General features: G+C 37.6%; 1 protein-coding gene across 49 annotated transcripts in view; it reads left to right on the top strand.

Annotated features, from left to right (window-relative positions):
- Positions 1 to 20,979, top strand: part of RIMS2 (regulating synaptic membrane exocytosis 2) — a 401,331-nt gene that overhangs the window by 214,009 nt on the left and 166,343 nt on the right. For 29 of the 49 annotated variants that reach the window (XM_060775747.2, XM_060775725.2, XM_060775741.2 and 26 more), the window contains 2 exons: positions 7,835 to 8,006; positions 10,841 to 10,994. In XM_060775747.2, the coding sequence (XP_060631730.2) occupies positions 7,835 to 8,006; positions 10,841 to 10,994 (326 nt within the window). Of the gene's footprint in view, positions 1 to 7,834; positions 8,007 to 10,840; positions 10,995 to 19,276; positions 19,304 to 20,979 lie in introns of all 49 variants that reach the window. The other 20 variants (XM_060775717.2, XM_060775707.2, XM_060775708.2 and 17 more) reach the window with 1 other exon arrangement.

Here is a 20,979-nt window from a genome sequence, read left to right as displayed (position 1 = left end):
TAGCACCTTAGTGTGAGAATATCATTACATATAATGGCACAAATTCTGTTAAATACTGGAGTTCTATAACTACTGGGTTGTTGTGAGTTTTCCGGACTGTATGGCCATGCTCCAGAAGCATTATTTCCTGACGTTTCACCTGCATCAATGGCAGGCATCCTCAGAGGATCCAGGTGAAACGTCAGGAGAGAAAGCTTCTAAGACATGGCCATACAGCCCGGAAAACTCACAACAACCCAGTGATTCTGACCATGAAAGCCTTAAACAATATATGACTACTGTTTGACTTTCAGAAATAAAAAAATAATGATTGCCATTGTCTTCCTAGAATGGAAGAAAAAGTAGCATTACACATTAATACTCATTTTCAAATGTGTAATAAGCACCTCCAGACTGCTGAGTAATCATATATTTGTAACTTTCAAACTGTTTACATGTGAATACTAAGAATTAGATATGACTGGTTCTTCAAAGTCAGAGTTTCTCTAAAGAACTGCGAAACAGTAATCTGCAAAACAAGCCTTTATTTCTCTTTTGTGATCTTTGTGACTCACATATAACAGAATTGTATGCTTCTATAATGACCATTTGGGACTTTAAAAAACTAAGCGAGCAAGTTTTGGGTGGAATTCAACCTCTATTTAATAGACATTTATTACAGTTTGTCTCCTGTGTCACTGAATCAATAGTATTCTGGAACATTCCTTTTTTGTTTTCAATTTCTCTGTCTTTAGAATCTTTCTTACCATCTGTAATTTTTTTCTTGTATATACTTACTATTTCTTATTATCCTTTATATAACAAGATTATTGGTTGTATTACTTTGTTGACATGTAGATCCTCAGTATTGGAGAAAAATAAGGTACTTTGTGCTCAGATCTAGAGAGGAGGGCAGATGGTAGGTGCCAAGGAGATCGTGACAATCCATTTCCACTGCCTAACCTTTGCTTAGGCTTTTAAAATTCTTTTTCTAAAATAAATGAACTTTTTGATGGGTAATCTCTGTAATGAACGTGAGACAACTATCAGGATAGAAGATGGAAAAACAGGATGTGTTCTTATAACAAGAGGATCAAACAAACCCACAATTTATTACTCTTATCTTTTAATTTATATGCAGGATATAGTGAACAGTTGCTGGCATTTGACATGAAAGAGCAGCTCCCATCGAATGGTCTAAGTGTCCAATATTGACAAATAAAAAATTGAGCACTGCACATATGTGCTTCTCTTATGACATCCCTCCACAGATCCATTTCAGGGACTCTAGCTATTAGGATTCTGGTTGTGATCAGCTTTGCTCCCTCCCTCCACAAAAAACTTCCATCAACAAAGAGAGGAGCAGAAATTGTGGAAGGACAGAAGGCAAAAGGAATGGAAAGAATAGGAGAAGGGTGGAGAGATTAAGGCCCCTTCCACGCTGCCCTATATCCCAGAATCTGAACCCAGATTATCTTCTTATCCCAGATTACCTGGCAGTGGAGACTCATATAATCTAGTTTAAAGTTGATAATCTGGTATCCGACCCTAGGATATAGAGCAGTGTGGAAGAGGCCTAAGAGCCAGTAAAATAAAGTTTTAGTTTTGGTAATATTAAACACAATTTAAAGTCTTCTCTTCCTAGCCATAATCTTGCATGGCAATTAGCTTGTTAGAAAAGATGAAAGAGACTGCTACCACTAAATATTTCTCTAGCTAATACAAATTTTTCATAGGTATAGAATGGTGATGACTTAGGCTGCATCTACACTGCCTTATATCCAGGATCAGATCCCAAGTTATCTGCTCTGAACTGGATTATGAGTCCACACTGCCAAATAATATGGGATAAGCAAATAATCTGGGATCAGATCTTGGGATATAGGCCAGTGTAGATCCAGCCTTAATATCATCTATAGTTCAGTCTTCAGTTCTCATGGTGTATAGGTATATGAAGGAAGCATATGATGGTTATAGTGTATGGAAATGGGCAGCTTCTTCCCCACATGTATATAAAAGATAATTAAGTTCGCAGAATAATTTTTCTTTTGCCCTCATTGACACAGCATCAGCTTTTGTGGATTATCATTTTATGTGTTCTATTTCATAATAGCCTCAAGCATCCATTGCACTGAATTCAACATTGTTGCTATAACAACTATATTAATGTCAATATTTTTCATTAGATTTACCTTTTGCATCTATATGGTATGTACTACATGAAAAAAGTATTCTATTATTAAATAATTCGGAAACCAGTAAAATGCATGTACTTTGAAGTTATGATAGTTCCTGTTTTAGAAGTTTCACAGGAATTGCCTTTTCTTTTAAGACAGGCAATGTTGAGGTTTTCCTTTAATTACTCCTAGTGCTTCCTTTCAAGTTTAAAGAAGAAGCAGCTTGTCCCATTGAATTATTTTGCTTGACAACAAAGCAGTCTCTCTCGGCTCTTCCCTCTAAGGAATAAGCTTAGTAGGCAAAAATACTTCTCTTTCATATGGAAAAATAACCTGTTAAAGTGCAATTAAACAGCTCAAACATTTAATTGGTTAAGGATGTGAAGCTCTGATGAAACAAGTTTGAAGGAGAAACTTGTCCAGTATAACCTAGTCCAATTCTCCTTCATTGCTGATATAAAATCATCAGTACGATAGACAAAACCAACATATCCTGGTATAATACTACCTACAGAAAAAGCGTAAGTGACCATTCCTAGAAACAGCAGTTTGTGGAAATCTATTTTTTTTCCTTCGTGTCAGGGGCAATTTGAGAAACTGCGTCGCTTCTGGTGGGAGAGAATGGGCCATCTACAAGGATGTTGCCCAGTGGATGTTTGATATTTTACCATCCTTGTGGGAGGCTTCTCTCATGTCCCCGCAGAGGGAGCTGGAGCTGGCAGAGGGAGCTCATCCGCTCACTCCCCAGATTCGAACCTCTGACCTGTCCATCTTCAGTCCTGCTGGCACAAGGGTTTAACCCATTATGCCACCGGGGGCAAATCTGTGGAAATCTGTGAGAATGATGCATTTTGTTATGCCACAAGCCTTTATAGATCTCAGCCTATTTCCTCAGATGCAGGAAGTGTAACGTAAGTTGGAAGAGTTAAGCACACATAGCTTGATTGGGAGAATTGAATATAGTGAGAGAGAACTGAAATATAAAAGTACAGCCAGTGCCCACTAATTATATCCTGTTTAGGTTGTACTACAGATAACTTTGCAGGGATGACCCATTTCACCAGCCATTAGCAAATGATTAACTATATATGTTAATTGATTTTATGCAATGAGGTTAGGATTCCTTAGAAGTAACTAGTTGCAAGTAAACTGTTATTTGTAATTGATTTATTTCTTCAGTTACTATGATATTACTGCATTGTGTTACTATTCTACATCACAATTTTTGCAGTGTGACTGTAACTTCTTTTATAGTTAGACAGAGGGGTTTCAGTGGATGTGCTGCCTCATGCTTTGTTGTGGTGTTTGCGGCAATAAAGAGTTAGTAAAGAAGATAAAAGGAGGAGAGTGTATTTTGTACCACAGTCTAATGGCTTTTACTATATAGATTTTTTCCCCATAAAAATAACTAGAAAGTTTTTTTTCTGTCCAAAGGAAATTGATTAGGGGTAATAGATAGAAGAATAAATCAATTCTCATTTAAATAGTGTCTTCACGTATTCTTTGTATGAAATTTCACTCATAGCTAATTCATTGGGGGACACAGAGATATATAGATTTCCATACTTCAGGAAATAAAACCCAACTGCTCATTGGAGGGAAGAATATTAGAGGCAAAGATAAAGTACGTTGGCCACATCATGAGAAGAAAGGAAAGCTTAGAGAAGACAATGATGCTGGGGAAAATGGAAGGAAAAAAGGAAGAGGGGTCGACCAAGGGCAAGATGGATGGATGGTATCCTTGAAGTGACTGGGTTGATTCTGAAGGAGCTGGGGGTGGTGATGGCTGATAGGGAGCTCTGGCATAGGCTGGTCCATGAGGTCACGAAGAGTTGGAAGCGACTGAAGGAATAAACAATAACAAAAACCTTTTGAATATTTAATTAATTTTAGTGATGTGGTAGATCTCCCAGTATTACCTTTAATGATGGTAATATGCATTTTCTATCTTTTTTCATAATATAATTTGAATTTCCATTTTTGTGGTGGTTAAGGATAGAATTCTGCACATTATGAATGTATAATTTTTTTTTAGTTTGTTTCTAGATCTGGGAAGAAGACTAGGATTCAGTGACAATGAGAAAGATTTGGGAATGTATGTGAATAGCTTCTTCAAGTGGAGTGTGGTTTAACATGGCCCTTCATAAAAAGTCTTTCTAGTGATTGGAAATCAATAAATAGTAAACTTTATATAGCTCATGTAAAAGAAGCTCACGTAAAAGAAGGAATAATCCTTCTCATCTGAATATATTTCATGCCAAGTATTCACTAGTCTCAAGTCAATGGGAATGGAATCCAGGGGGAGCAGAACACATTTTCTAGCTGTTGCTCTCCCCACACTGTCTGGATGTTCCAATGTGCCTTCGATTAACTACAGTTTAGCTCCCGATCAGATCTGGCCAGCCCTAATTTATGGGTTTGTTTTTTGCAGCACTTTCTCCAACAGCTTATTCCCAACCTTAGCTCTATAGTCTGCGTTTTGCGCTGCCTGCCCCCAAAATCTGAACATGCCCACTTTTTCCGGCTACTGGTTGTTGATGTCGGTTTCTGTATTTTTATGGTGTTTTTATTTTTCTGATTTAAATTATTTTAATTACATTTTTTATCTGTTATATGTTTTGATTGTGATTAGTTGGTCCCCATATAAGCCACCCCGAGTCCCTCCGGGGAGATGGTGGCAGGGTATAAGAATAAAATTGTTGTTATTACTTTTATTGATATCTGTGATTTTGAGATCTTCACCATTAAGTATCATTGCCTGACTTTAAAGAGCCCCCCCCCAAAAAAAGTGTACACAAATCTCCTAGTATTGAGGGCTTTCTATTCAGTTTCAAAATTGTAAAGTAGTTGTCAACTTGTTCTAGCTTACTAGAATAGTCTCGATAGATAAAACAAACAATTATTTTAAGGAGGTTAATGCCTACTGTTCCGGTACACTAATTAACCAGGCTACAAAGTTGTAAATGAGACATTTAACCTAAAAACATGGTGGCATATATCTGGAACCTATATAGACAACATGAAATGGAGAATTATGAAAGCTAGACACAAGTCATATTTTGTAAGAAAGCCATGCAATGAAATGTATCACAGTTAAATAATAAATTCAGTTTTTAAGCATAGCATTCTTTGACACTGCTAAGACTTTTTGTAGTCTTGAGTAGGATTTCTTATTAAAGGCCTGTAAACATACAGGCATGAAATCGGAAATAGTTAGTCTTGTTATGGAAATGAGAGAGAAATATTACATCAAATCACAGGTTTCTGAGTCACAGTTAATTTAATAAAATATTTGGAAGTTATTGTACCAAGTTAGCGGAGTAAGTTTAACTCTCTCAATTACAAATCACAACAGCATCTGATTAAACAAACATTTAGGGAATGGGGCAATTAAACATGGCCTAACTCAGTAAAACTGTAGGGATTAAAATGCCCAAAGCATGTTACATATTTCAAAATTAAGCATCTGTCCACAGGGGCCCTTCTATCACAATAGCGAAAGACCATTGTTAATTTTAGACAGAAGAGCAAAGCAATTTTATACAGAAAGACCAAAGATTCACAACCACAATTCACTACAATTCACTACCATAAATGAAACAGAGAAATCTTCTCTTTGAAAACTTAAAGTCACTTTTGAACATATTGCCATTCCTTAGGAACATTTTTAAAATATTGGAAATTGTCTGAAGAAATTGATTCCACTGCCATGCCATATAGCACCATTTTTAAGCCATTCATTATTTTTTTACATTTCAAACAAACAGATTCAGTTTCAAAACTGGAAAGGCCATGATCTCCTTGGTTAAGGATCTGCTTTATTTGAAATATTTTCTGTGTTTGCCTTTTCCCTTGCACAACTGAATTCCACTTCTAGTGTAAAAATTATTTCCCGTTTTTTTTTTGGTTATTTGGTAATTATCATACTTGCAATAAGTTTTTTTTAAAAAAAAGGCAACTAGATTGTTAACAGTAAAGTCATTGTTACCATTTATTTGGGTATTGGGAAGGTACCTGAGTATTTTTTTAAAGTAACATTCTGAGCAATATTAACTTTAATAATAATTATAATAATAATCTTTATTTATACCTCGCCACCATCTCCCCAAAGGGGACTCGGGATGGCTAACATGAGGCCAAGCCCAGAATTACAATACAACAAAATAAAATACAAACAGCAAATAATAATATCAAAATAAAATACATAAAATAACATAACTAACGTGATGAAGAAATAAAATAAAAGCAGAGTGGGCAGGCCAAATGCACAGAATAAGATTGATAAAACCCTGGATGAGATACGAAAATGGAGAAGTATGTGTCTGTGCGGGAGCTCAGAAAGGGCGAACAATGGAATTGAGCCTTCATTAAAGACAAGAGAAAGTGCGTCATGAGGACAGAATTATAGTTGGGACGGACATGATATGGGGATATGTGTTCACTTGTCAAAGGCATGCCAGAAGAGCCAGGTTTTTAGGTTGGTCATAAAACCTGCCAGGATGGAGGCTTGCCTAATCTCACTAGTGAATAGTTCCAAAGCCGAGGGGCCACAATGGAGAAGGCTCTCTCCCTCATCCCTACAAGTCACACATGTGATGGAGGTGGGAGCGAGAGGAGGACCTCCCCTGAGAATCGAAGAGATCATGCAGGATTGTCAAAGGAAATGCGGTCACGAAGATAGGCGGTTCCCAAACCATTCAGGGCTTTGTAGCTGATAACCTGCACCTTGAATTGGGACCGGAAAATGAACAGCAACCAATGGAATTCCTTACTGAGTTGCTTAATAGCCACTATTAATGAAGTGTTTACTATTTCCTGGTCTATGAGGTCACTAAGAGTCGGAAGCGACTGAACAAATAAACAAAACAAAAAACTTTTTCCACTTTTGATGTTTCAATTCTTTCTTACCTCGCTATAAAAAACCTCAGGCCCACCCAGCTATACATTGCTTTACATGACCATTGACATATGCGGACTTGATTTTTCCACATTGGTTGTGTTTCAACCTAGAACTGAAATGGATTTGTCATACATAAGATATAAGTATTGTGATGATGAAGAATATTCATATTGTTGTGCAAACGTTAAATAAACAAAAATGAACTTAAAGACATACAGAAAGTTTTTTTTAAAATTAACAGACTTTATTGTGGCTTAAGTTGTTTTGTATATGCTTACATTGCAATAAATCTATTAGGCTTTAGACTCTACATTACAAAATTATTTTCTTCATACTAGCAGATAAACTAAAGGGAATCACCGAAAGGATGGAATGTGTGTTGGACCTTTGTTTCCGAAAGAGCCATCCCAAATGTCATCTGACAAGTCATTTTTGGGCCTGAAATTCTGTTTGCAATATGACACAAATGTCTCTTTTAAAAATTTTGATATTAGGCATCCCTAAAAAAACTGTTTGGATAGTAGCATGTTATATTCATGCCAAATCATTAGTACAATAGTACAGAAGCAGATACGTTTAGTATATAAGATTCATGTTTCCGTATGAAAATGACATAGTGTTTTTGTGTTGATTTTCTCTCTCTCTCTCTCTCTCTCTCTCTCTCTATATATATATATGAACAGAGAACTTCCTGAATCCAACCAACAACCAGATAAATGTTATTTTATACAATCGGTGTTTAATAGAATAACAATGCTTTCATTTCATTGAATTTCAGTGATAAGAATAAAAGAAGAACAAAAACAGTAAAGAAAACTTTGGAACCAAAATGGAACCAAACATTTATTTATTCTCCAGTTCATCGGAGGGAATTTAGAGAACGAATGTTGGAAATTACTCTTTGGGACCAAGCGCGGGTTCGTGAGGAAGAAAGTGAATTTTTGGGAGAGGTATGCAGTGTTATTCAATAGTTTACAATGAATGAATATTTTAAAGTCATCCTTAAGAAATCTGACCGAATAAAATTCTGTGCTATTGGGCAAAGAAAGCATATCTGTTTGCTGATGCTGGCATAAAGTAGCGGAGATTTTGTTTACATGCTCTCAAGAGGAAAGTAGGCTTTATCAGTAAACAGAAGGATAAAAGCAACTCAAAAATATTCTCCCCAAATGTCTGCTGTCATTCACCAAGTGCTGAATCAGCAATGTGCAAAAGTAGTCAACATGTGATAAGGGTTGAATTGACACAAGGTCATCCTCGACAGCAGTGATGGACAACTGCTGAGGCAGTGGGAGCCCTTTCCCACTCACCTACTGGAATACAATATGGCATGGCCAATATCATTTCATTCCAGATATATTTTGGCTGATTTTTGTTTATCTGAATGTGTTTGTTGTTTTATTACAAGGTATGTAGGGATTTGGGAGTTGTGGAGGCAAAACCACTGCATGTAATTTGATTGATCTTGGGAACTTTGGGCACATATATAATCCATTTCTTTTAAATTGGAGGCTTGGTTCCTTCGGGGCTTTAATGGGCTTTTGAGGGCTGGATATTAGAGTTTAAAGAGCCACATGAAGTTCACGTGCTGCATTTTGCTTATCCCTTTTCTCTATACTAAATACGCAAAAGAAAATTGACAGTCATAAAGACCATAATGTCATCTGCAGTATAAATAACAATGCACAACAAAAACAAATAGAGTAATTAATGTTATGAATAGTGTTGGAATCCTACCCCACACTGCTCAAGTCTGCAGTCCTCAATGAGGATAAGTTAGTTAGCATTAGAATAGTCTCAGGGTTTCCCTTCCCCTATGTCTCCTGTATGACAGTTGGGAATTTATCTTTTTCTTTTCTCTGTTTCTGCTCTCATTCTGATTGGTTGTTTTAAATGGATACTTTTCTACTGCAAGTTTTTTGAATCTGCCTTCTTACGCTTTAGTATGGAGAGTATGTGCTTTGTGCTTTGAGATCTCTCTCTGTTTGTGTGTCAGGAGAGATGTAGTGATTGAGTTTTTCCCTCTCTTGAAACCTTAGAAGAGATGGGAATTAGAGTAGCTCAGACCCAGTTCTTGATTATTAAGAAATGCAGTTAGTTCTTATTATTGTAAATAAACCTTTTGTGATTTTTAAAGATTGGACTCTACAGCTTTGTCTGCCTAAGCTCTAAATTCTTTACACCCACATCACACGGGACTTCACTCTCTGCTCGCTAATAAACCGATGCTCAAATTTTATATCGTGTTTGATATTTGGATGCTCTGCTTTATTTTAGGGTACTTTCCCCTAACAAATAGTTGGTTCCTTGCATATATATTTACTGGAATGATACTATTTTGCCTGTGGACTAGGCCAAGATGGTCCTTGGTCAGTAGCTGACTGGATCTTTTTAAACTTCTGTTAAAGGCTAGTCTCTACTCTACCTGCGGGAATCTTCCTGGGAGGATGTGTGTAGGAGTGTGTCATGACTGAGATGCTAGGAGCCATATGGGGGAGGGACAGATCCTGTTTCTGGGTCATTCAGGGTCCCCCCTCCCCTGGTGTTGCTTGAAGCTGCGACAGCAAAAGTACAGTTTTTGTCTGCTTGTCATAACCCACCCTAGCAAGCCTGTAGCCAGGATTTCAATTCGGGGGAGGGGGGGCTGAGTTTGGTTCAGGGGGGGGCTGAGTCTGAGTGAAAGAGGGTCTACCCTAGCAAACCTTTTGTATCGTTACCCCAATACCCCCATGCATATGGGATATATTGAGTATAGTGATCAGATCATGATATGAATAAACATAACAGTTCAAATAATGCACCAGTAAGGCTTTTTCGTGAACCACCATGAGAATTTCGGGGGGGGGCTGAAGCCCCTCAAGCCCCCCCCCCCGGCTACATGCCTGCACCCTAGAGTCTGACAGTTCAGACAGAGAGGGATCATCCTATTTAAGACAAGCTCTTGTTCCACTATAGATGCCCCCGGGATCCTCCACTAGTGCCATAACAACTGGCCAGCAAGGCACTCTCACTTGTACAAAAATTTGCACCTTGCCACAAGGGAATTTGGATTACATGGGAGTCACATTAGCAGAAATGCCTTTCTTCCAGTAGAAACTCATGTGCTAGCTTTCCTCAAAACTACTTTCTGGCTGTAACAGCAGAAGCCCCCCACCCCCAAAAGGTGGAGAAATTGTGGTGGAGCAAGCAGAAGGCATTTCCCCACTCTCAGTAGAGGGGAGCGGGTGGCAGTGGAGACCCTTTGTTTCTGCTTCAGTAAAATTTGGCAGTGGAAATTACTTGCATGGAAGGTTTTCATAAGGCGTAGGGAAATGAGAGAAACTTGAGAGCAGCTTGAAAACAGACAATAGAACATTTGTCTTTATTGGCAGTAGGAGAAAAAGCTCTTGAGTGATTGGCATCACCAACTCCTTTTTTCTTTAACCTCAGCATACTTTCTGAGCCAAAAAGCTTCTTGGAAGTAAGTGATTGAGTGGACATTATGGGCTGGAGCGTTTTTGTATTCTAAATCAGGAAAACACACATATTGGCAACATTGGTAATCTTATCCTCACATTGGATAAGTTACACTGTTAATTGCCTTAGCTTTTGGTAACAAGCTCTCCATATTTAAATGCTTTGTTTGTGATAGGTATTTCAAATATGCATTTGCTATGAAACCAGTGTGATTATTAAATTGATTCTGAATGAAAACATATATGAATATAGTATAAAGTATATTTTAGAGATTACAGTTTTAATGCAATTTTTGGAATTTAATTGATCCCCTTGATTCCCATTTTAGATTCTAATTGAATTAGAGACAGCACTGCTAGATGATGAGCCCCACTGGTACAAACTCCAGACGCACGATGTCTCTTCATTGCCACTTCCCCACCCTTCACCATATTTGCCACGCCGACAGCTTCATGGGGAGAGTCCCACACGAAGGTTGCAAAGTAAGTGATTAATCTCTGAATAGAATAAAGTGATATGTTTTCTTTTAGACAGCAAACACAGTGAGAGCTGACATTATCTAAACTTATAAGTGACAATTTAAATATCTTAACCAAGTTTTCAGGTGTCCAGGAAAGGTAGTATTGGGAATTAATTGTTAACATTAAAGAGCATTATTTATGTCTTCTTTCTTGTTTACTTTATAATATAATTATTTATGTATAAGTGTGCTTTTTGCATTGCAGCCATTATAATGGACTACATTTTATAACCTTTACAACACATTTTCATAAGGAACTCTCTGCCCCGGAGTGTGATGGAGGCTCCTTCTTTGGAAGCTTTTAAACAGAGGCTGGATGGCTATCTGCCAGGGGTGATTTGAATGCAATATTCATGCTTCTTGGCAGGGGGTTGGACTGGATGGCCAATGAGGTCTCTTCCACTCTTTGATTCTTTGATTCTTTATACAAAAATATGAAGGAAATTAGAGTGCTCCATATCATTATGTACTGGTCTTCTCTGAGCTAATTTATTACTGACTGTAACCCTAGGATGCAGTATTTTTGGTAAATGAAACCTGCTTTTATTTCAGGCACTCCATTTCTTCTCTTTACCCATTTTTAACTGATATATTAGTTCCTCCAGTAAAAAGCTTCCAGTATATTGTTTTAAGCATTTAAATACAGTCAGTCCCCGAGTTACAAACATCCAACTTATGAACGATTCATAGAATGGAGCTGTGACAACAGGAAGTCAGAGAAATCTGTCACCAGGAAGGGAAATTAACTACTGAAAGAGTTATCATAGGGTAAAGGTATCTCCACTGAAGCTTTCTCACCAATCCTTGTTTCCACAACATGCCAAATCCTTCAAAATCCAGTTATCTCAGGGACAGTAAGTGAGGTGCAATTTTCTGAACAGGGGCACAGACAGCAAAACAAACACTACAGATGTGTTAACCCTTTCCTATGGTATCCAAAGTTATAGATAGATAGGCTGGAGTTACACTTAAAAATGTACCTGTGATGGAACTGTATAAGTCCCGGCTCTTTTTGTTAGGTTGCTTCACCCACAGTTTGAGAATAGTCACTTTTCTGTTAGTTTTACGAGAGCAGAGCTTTCTGGTTTGTATCAATAAGTTTGCCCGCCCTTTTTGCCTGGGGAAAGAGAGCCATCTTTAGTTCAGGGTTATTATTACTATCAGGGAATCTTGGAAGCAAGACGTGTCTGTAATTCGTCCCAACAAGATCCAGGCTTGGACAAGCCATTTTAAGCCAATAACCAACTAACTAATCTGGGAACTGACAGCACAGTACCTTTCCAAATTATATACAAATTCAATTGAAGTACCTACGAACATATTATGTTTGTGACTTGGGAATTGCCTTTCTGTAAATGGATAGTTGTAAATACATCTTTTAACAATTTGTTTGATTTTTTTTAAATTGTATATAATGTTCTAATTTTTAATCTGTTGCAGTATCTTTTGGTTGCCACAACATTTACAAACTTGAAACAAAAACTAAAATATTAAAAACAAAAAACCTTAAAAAATATATTACCCATCTGAATTCTAGCATAATCCTGCTTTCTAAAAATTATCAAAACAGAATACATTGGTTCTTGGTAGTCACTCGGTTTGGCTCCATGGATACCAAAATCTGTGGCTGTCCCTTTATATACAGTGGCATAATGTCCCTTCTATGAAATGGAAAAATTCAGGTTGTGGATGGATCCATGGATAGGGAGGGCCAATTGTAGTAATTTTCTAGAATATGTTTAGTTTTCAACATAAAATCCAATTTATTGTCGAAAGCTTTCATGGCCGGAATCACTCAGTTCTTGTGGTTTTTTTCGGGCTATATGGCCATGTTCTAGAGGCATTTCATGCCTCTAGAACATGGCCATATAGCCCAAAAAAACCCACAAGAACTGAGTAAAATCCGATTGATTGGAAGAATGTTCATCATGTAGGTGTATTACTGGTTAAAATCCAATTATGATTTCCTTCCAGAACGGATTCCATTGAATACGTAGATGTACTCTAGCTGGACTAACAGCTAGATTTAGGCTGCTATGCTTTTTCTTTTAAATATTTATATGAGCCTCTTTTCTTTAGAAGGGCATCCAAGGAACATTTGATGTATTAATGGAATTGTCAAAAGGAGCTTGCAATGAAATATAAGGAACTTAGCTATGGAAATCTATTTTTTGCATTATCTATTGTTGTTTATTCGTTCAGTCGCTTCCAATTCTTCGTGACCTCCTGCACCAGCCCACGCCAGAGCTCCCTGTGATTATTTATAATGTAGTGCAAAAATAATCAACTTGCCTTTTGTCTGTGGGCCAGGAAATATGACTATTCTACTTTCTTGATAGTACTTTGGGTGCTAGATACAATCTGACCACCTCATAGTTGAACAGATGCTGCAATTAAAGATGGAAATTCATAGTAATTGGTTCACAGTTGCAAATCACGGTTATCTTAAATAGTTTTCTTTTACATGTCATGAGGATGCTGCCATTAATTTTCTAATGTTTCCATTTCTGGTATTATAAAATAAGTAAATACATGGCTTCTATTTACGTGTATTGTTTTAAAATGTTTACTTTTAGATTCCATTCCATACCTCATACCCAAAAATTTTTTGTTGCATGTATATATACAAGGCCTAATCTGCTTCAAAAACTATTAGAAAACTATATGATCTCTCAAGGTTAACCGCAACAACTTGATGAAATCTCTGGCTTAAACCCAACTGGTAGTCTGAATGGGTAGACTCATTTAATCAATAGGAACCTCATAAATTTAAATGCATGAAATGAACCGAAGAGGCCTTCATGTATTGCTTGTAAGCTTGTCAGGAGATCAGTCTTTAGGTGATGATGATGATATTTATTTCTATCCCATTTTTATCCCAGAGAAAACAGCAGAGTACATAAAAAGATGTCAAAAATTCACAATATATAAGTTAAAATAGGATTTTTTTGTTGTGTCAGGAGCGACCTGAGAAACTGCAAGTCACTTCTGGTGTGAAAGAATTGGCCGTCTGCAAGGACGTTGCCCACGGGACACCCGGATGATCTGATGTTTTTATCATCCTTGTGGGAAGCTTCTCTCATGTCCCCGCATGAGGAGCTGGAGCTGATAGAGGGAGCTCATCCACCTCTCCCCGGATTCGAACCTGCGACCTGTTGGTCTTCAGACCTGCAGGCACAGGGGTTTAACCCACTGCGCCACCAGGGGCTCCTTAAAACAGGATCCTTAAAATAGGATAAACCATCAAAAATTAAAATCTGATGAAAACATACACCATTAAAGCGCGCACACACACCAACACAGGAATTAGCAGTATCTATTGCACTGTGTAAAATGGCCATTATATAGGCATTAATTGATGTTTGTCAGAATGAAAAAGTACTTATTTGTCTGTGAAAGGAAAATAGAGAAGATGCCAGTTTAACTTCTTTGACAAGGGAATTCCATAGCTAGCAAACACTCTTCAGATAAACTGAATCTCAGTTCTGTCAGGATTTAAAGATTATAAGTAGCATTTTGAATGGTGATCCAGCAGGATTTCTTGTATAGTCGTGTTGCATCTTGGAAATTATATCTATCTTTTCACTTTGATTATTTAAAAGTGAATAGTTCTGCAAGTAATAAAGTTCTGATATGTCCAAAATTTGTGGACATATCAGAATTTTATTATGGAAATCAATTTTTTTTGCATTATCTATTGTTGTTTATTTGTTCAGTCACTTCCAGTTCTTTGTGACTTCCTGGACCAGCCCATGCCAGAGCTCCCTGTGATTATCTATAGCGTAGTGCAAAAATGATCAACTTGCATTTTGTCTGTGGGCCAGGAAAAATGACTATTCTACTTTCTTGATATCCCAAAAATATCTACAAATGGTATGGACTAGAATCTCATATGCCCCAGGTGTGGTGCATGGCCAGGAACTGTGGAATTCATGATCTAAGTTCCCTTCCACACAGCTGAATAAAATCCCCCATTATCTGTTTTGAACTAGAATATACGGCAGTGTGGACTCAACTCAGTTCAAAGCAGATACTGTTGGATTTTCTGCCTGAATATCCTGGGTTATATGGCTGTGTAGAAGAACCCTGAGCCATCTTGAGGGACGAAGGTTGACTGCCTTGAAGAATAGATGAAGAACCTGGGACCTTTCTGATGTTGTTGGACTATGGCTTCCATCATCTCCCATTTGTATCTGGCAGAGTTAAAGTTTAGCAGAATCAGGGGAACGACAGGTTGACTGCATTCTGAATAAAACTGTTATGAATATAAGAGACATTTAATTTTAATAAAATTTAGAGTTGATCCATTGAAATCAACAGTTTGACTTTTCTCTGCACAGAATTGTCACTGATTAGAAATAAATTCAATTTTAATAAAAATAGCAGATGATTCATTGAAATCAACAAGACTTGTTATTCATTTCCAAAGTATATTTCATTAATTTCTGTGAGGATTAACTGGAAATAAATAAGCTTGAAGTAATGGCAGGCACTTTTTACTAATATAATGTACAATGGTGTAGTAACTTCATTTGTGTATTGATAAAGCTCCAGTTGTGGATAATCATCATCATCATCATCATCATCATCATCATCATCACTTTATTTCTTAATTAGTCGCTCTCCACCAAGGTGCTCCGAGCGACTTACAATTTAAAACAGTTTATACACAATATAAAACATTCAATATAAAAACATTCAACATAAAAACATTCAACATAAAAACATTCAGCAGTGACTATGGCAAAATTTGATCCGGTTACTTAAATGCACAACCAAACAGCCAAGTCTTGAGCGCCTTTGCAAAAGGTTGCAACTCCGACATTGCTCTAATATATGGAGGCAATGAGTTCCATGTAAGTAATGAGTTTCATGTAATGAGTTCCATGTAATTAATGTAAGTACAAAAAAAAAATAAGAGACTTATTCATGCTACTATACTTGTTTTCTTTTATGGAATCAGTATTTTGCTGGTTTGTTTGAATTGCTTCCACCTAGATGATACCAATGTAATTTATGAATGCATAGGTATATCTTTAAACTTATGGATGAGTTATTTGAGGTTACAATTCTGTATATACTTACTTGGAGGGAAATCTGTTGAACTCACTGGGGCTTACTTTCAGAAAGCACATAAATCAATTGGTTTGGGGATGTTATGGCATATTATAAAGTGCCTGCAGTTAAAAACAATACCTGTCAAGCAGAGAAAAATGAGAGAGACCGGGGGAAAATATTTCAGTCCTTTGACTAAAGATTTTCAGAAGGAATAGTTATAGATTTGTGAAAGTACTTTATGTTACACTGGCACTTTTTAAACATATAACACAACATATGGGTTTGGTTGTAAACATCTTGGCTTAGGTTTAAACATTCTCTCTTCTTGAATTCAATTTTTGCTTTGGGAAAACAAGAAGTTTCCATGACATCTAACTAGGTAAAACTCTGTGTTGTAATTTGCCCCAAAACCAGAATTGGGAATGAAGCTGTGGTTTGTACAGATTAGAGTTTGGAAGTATTATTCCAGAATCCAGACTAACCATGTAGGAAATTGAATACAAAGACAAGCGAGGAAGAGAAGAGAAAGACAAGAGGAAGACATGGTTTCTAATAGATGAAACATATATGTATGAACTAAGCCTGTATTGCAAGTAGGTTCAATTTGTAAGATGCTATGCAAGAAAAAAACCAAACAGCTGAATTTTGTTTTTGTGTAATCCCTCACTTTTGGGAGCCAAATGCAATTTTTAGTTCTAGCCACATTAGATCTGTTCAATCACTTGGGGCAGCTTACATGGGGCCAAGCCTAATCACACAAGAGTTAAAAATATAGCATATAAAATATAACAATATTATAAAACAGCATAAAACAACATTATCCATTGATTCAGTTTTTATTCTAGTTGGGACTAACAATTGGATTTTGTTCCATTTTTGAATGGATGTAGGAAAATATGCAAGTTATACTAGATTCAGCTCTTTTATTCAGATGAGTAGCTGTCATAAGCCTTAACTGACAATCAAATGTTATAATTTTCCTCTTAGCAGAGTGTTAATTTAGGAGTATTACATAAATGGATGATAGATCTGAATTACCTAATTAAAGTATCATGATTGAATAGAACATTAAATCTACATGTCACACATCCAGAGGTCTGCAATTCCTGAGGAGCTATGGCAACTTATCCATGGCTGATCTGATATGTAAGGAAACGGCATACAAGCGGTAGCCAACGGAATATTTGTTAATTATTTCAGTTGTTTCATTGTGCTGTTGTCTTCCATCTACATTTAAAATGAAGCCTATTATAGGGATAGGATTATCCTGTGATCATACTATGGTGATATATGTCTCTCTGATCATAAAATAATCACAAAACAAAATAATATCAAAATAATAACATCTATCAAACAATGACTCCCACAACCAAACGATACTGACACACTAATCCTTGCAGATGACATAACCATATGAGGGACCTAGAAAAGGTATGATAGTGCCTGAACTATCCCATGACCCTTTCTCCCATATTTCACACGACCTTTATGCACCTGAAGAACTATTCGTGCCTTCTCTCTGAGTACATAAGTCTACGCTTCAATAAGCAGGATGTCAAGAGCTGGTACTGCTACGCATGGAGTTGGCTGCAAAGAGTAATCTAAGCCTCCTGCCAATACAATCAGAATAGTTAGTTGACTTTAGAACATAACCCCCTTTTTAGATAAAGATCCCAGGGTCACAGGAAGAAGAGAAACATGCTGTCCTGATCACAAAGGCCAGTCTGATTTATCAGTTAGATGAAGATGGGGACCTGCATGGAGAGTCCATTGGCTACACAGTTTTGTGGGGAGGAGTTCAAATCTCATGATTATTGTGATCACCCATACATACTATGGATAGTTTGCATTTCTGTTGGTATCTGTGAAAATAGGAAAAGCAGTTTTTTCTGTCCTCACAAGAAAGGTGGGGGGGGGGGGTAACACTGTAACAGCAAGGAATCTAGTGGGCAAGACCAATGTAATACAGAACAAACAGAACATGTCTTGCCTTTAGAAGTTGTATTGAAATGACTTTCCAGTTAAAAGTCTAGATAATTCGAAAATCATAGTACTAATCTTTATCTATAGTACAGAAGAGATTTTTAACTATAGAATCAGAAGACATACTTGGATCAGACACTATTCATTAAATTCAAAGAGCGCAGGCATAGAATCAGGTACTGAAAGGCCCAATTATACTGCGTATGCTGCTATAGTACAACATGGCTTACATTTTTAGCTTGCTTCAGTATTGTGTATTCACACAACACATTTTGTTGTAAGCTGCCTCATTTGGAAAAAGACAGGATAGAAACACAGACACATAGGTAATAGAGTGTGAAAGGTTGTTCTATGGTGTGTACAGCTCCGAATACTCTTACGCTACAGTATTAAGTTACTATTCTATTTCCATATGCAAGAAGAAATAATTTCAAGTTTTCTATCCAAGTTTCAAATAATTTCAAGTTGAGAGTAATGTCAACTTGGGGGGGGGGTGAACTTTAGGAGATTTTTGTGCAAAAATGCAGTCATGTGAAAACTCTGTTATTCAGGACCAAATTTGGACAGGGTAAGCTAGAATTTGTATTTGTTACTTTAATTAGTGGGAACGAGTGTAACTGGCAGGTACACTGTTTTTGGTGTGCAAACATACTCCTGATCAGGCCACTGCTGAAACCTGGGCATCTAGGCTTAGATCTGAATCTATGAACCTGCTTGAGCTGAGTGGCTGAAATTTCAGAGGACTGAACCCTTGCCCAATCTTGTCTGGATTAAGCTTCAGTTAAGTGATGAGTTGGTGCCATTGACAAAAGTGCTACTCTCAACAGAACTGGGAGAATGCAGTCCTCTCATGAAGCCTTTTCTTTTGGTGCAACCTCAAAATAGCAGGCAGGCTCATGGATACAGGTGGAGGGAAAGGAAGTGGTCAGAAGTTCTGATGTACCAGAAGGAATCCATATTCACTTTGCATATAGTATCAGTAATATAGGGAATAAGCCCCACTGAATGAAGTAGAAATTACTTTTGAATAAACATGCATAAGACTACACTTTACATCTTAAGTAGGTAATTAATGGCGTTCCTTATAGAAATACTATTAAAGTTACATATATGTAAGTCTCCAGATTTTGTACATCCCAATTGCATGTCAAGAACTCATATGTTTTTTTCTGATGTCACTTCATTTCAACGTTTGTTTTCCAGATAAAGGCTTTTATTCATATAATTCAGGTAAATTATAAGCATGTTGTTTATTGCTTGCATACATTAAGAGAGTTTATTTTATGTTATTGATGTGCTTCTGCTACTTGTTGTGCCCCATTTCAATTGCTGATTTGCTCTGTGGATATCTTTTTCTTGCTTTTCAGTCATAGGGCTTTTATCCTAGCAGTATTTTTAATTTAGTTGCCTTTGTTATAAACATTCTGCAAAAATATCCATTTATTTACTAACACCTTTAGTAGTTTTAACTCAGAATATCTAACAATGTTAACATTAGTACAATCTGTGAAAGGTCTGTTAGAAATCTTTTAACTATATAGTGATACCTTGACTTATGAGTTTAATTCATTCTGTGACCGAGCTCTTAAAGCAAATGGCTCTTATTTGAAAGCAAATTTCCCCACCTAAATGAAGTCAAATGCTATTGATCCGTTCCAGTCTCTCTAGGGCCCCCAGTGTGCCACAGGTCTCTGTAGGCAAGCCTTGAGAAGAGTTTCTATAGGAAAGCATTCAGTGCTTATCACTTCTACCCTACCTTTATAGTACTGGCAGCAGCGGAGAGGAGACCTAAGTCTTGGTGGCAGCGGAAGAGAAGGCCAGGCAGTCCAAGACTTGGAATATGCGCTGGCCACCACAGGGGCCAAGTGCCCACTTGGGCAGCCATAGGGGGAGCTGGTTCCTTCCCATCCTTCCCAGTTGAGGAGGGAATTGGCAATGGGGTTCAAGGAAGGAAGGGCATGAGTAGGGTTTCCAAAGACCAGAGAGATTGCAATTTGTTTCTCGTAAAATCCTGGCAATTGGAGGAAAGTCCCTGGGATCCTGTGGTGGTGCTTGCTTTTGCTGCTGCTGCTCTTGCAGGGATGGTCCTGGTTTGCAAGCTGCTCTGGCAGCCCCTAGAGCGAGGCAGGTTGGAGTGAGAGGAGGAGGGTCTGGGTACTTGACAATGGGCTGCTGAATTGGAGCAAGTTTAGCAGTGGGAACTTATCTCTGATCCATGGTTCTTTAAGTGAGAGGGAGAGGAGGGGTAGGGCTGGGCACCTGACACTGACATTGGGCCATAGAAGAGGTTGCACCCCCTCTTCAGGGAGCGGCACATGAGGAAAGGAGTGAAAGAGAGATACATGATCTAAGGCAGTGGTAGTTGGTAGTGTTAGTGTGGTGCAGTGTATAATCAGTCTGTATTAAGTCAGTGTTCAGTAATGTATTAGACTGAAGAGAGTGTTAATCTGTATGCAACAAAGAAGAGACTAAAATATAATGCTTTAGAGAACTTACTGTTTGAACCAGTGTTTCTCAACCTGTGGATCCCCAGATGTTTTGGCCTTCAACTCCCAGAAATCTTAACAGCTGGTAAACTGGCTGGGATTTCTGGGACTTGTAGGCCAAAACACCTGGAGACCCACAGGTGAGAACCACTGATTTAAGGGAAGAGATAAAGCTCAAAGTACCCCCAGCTTCCAATGACTGCTAGGCTCCCTCAGAGACACTGAAATGGGTGCTGCCATTTTGTGATGAACGGGCTCGTAACTCAGAACTCCACTCACACTTCAAATTTTAAAAATCAACTGAGAGATGGCTCACATCTCAAAAAACTTGCAAGTTGGATCACTTGTAAGTTGAGGTATCACGGTCGTGTGAATTGTTTAAAATGCATTACTGCTACAAGCTGTGGAAGACAAAATATA

This window comes from Anolis sagrei, chromosome 4, assembly GCF_037176765.1.
Source record: "Anolis sagrei isolate rAnoSag1 chromosome 4, rAnoSag1.mat, whole genome shotgun sequence".
NCBI lineage: Eukaryota > Metazoa > Chordata > Lepidosauria > Squamata > Dactyloidae > Anolis > Anolis sagrei.
This window is presented reverse-complemented; position numbering and strand designations above follow the sequence as displayed.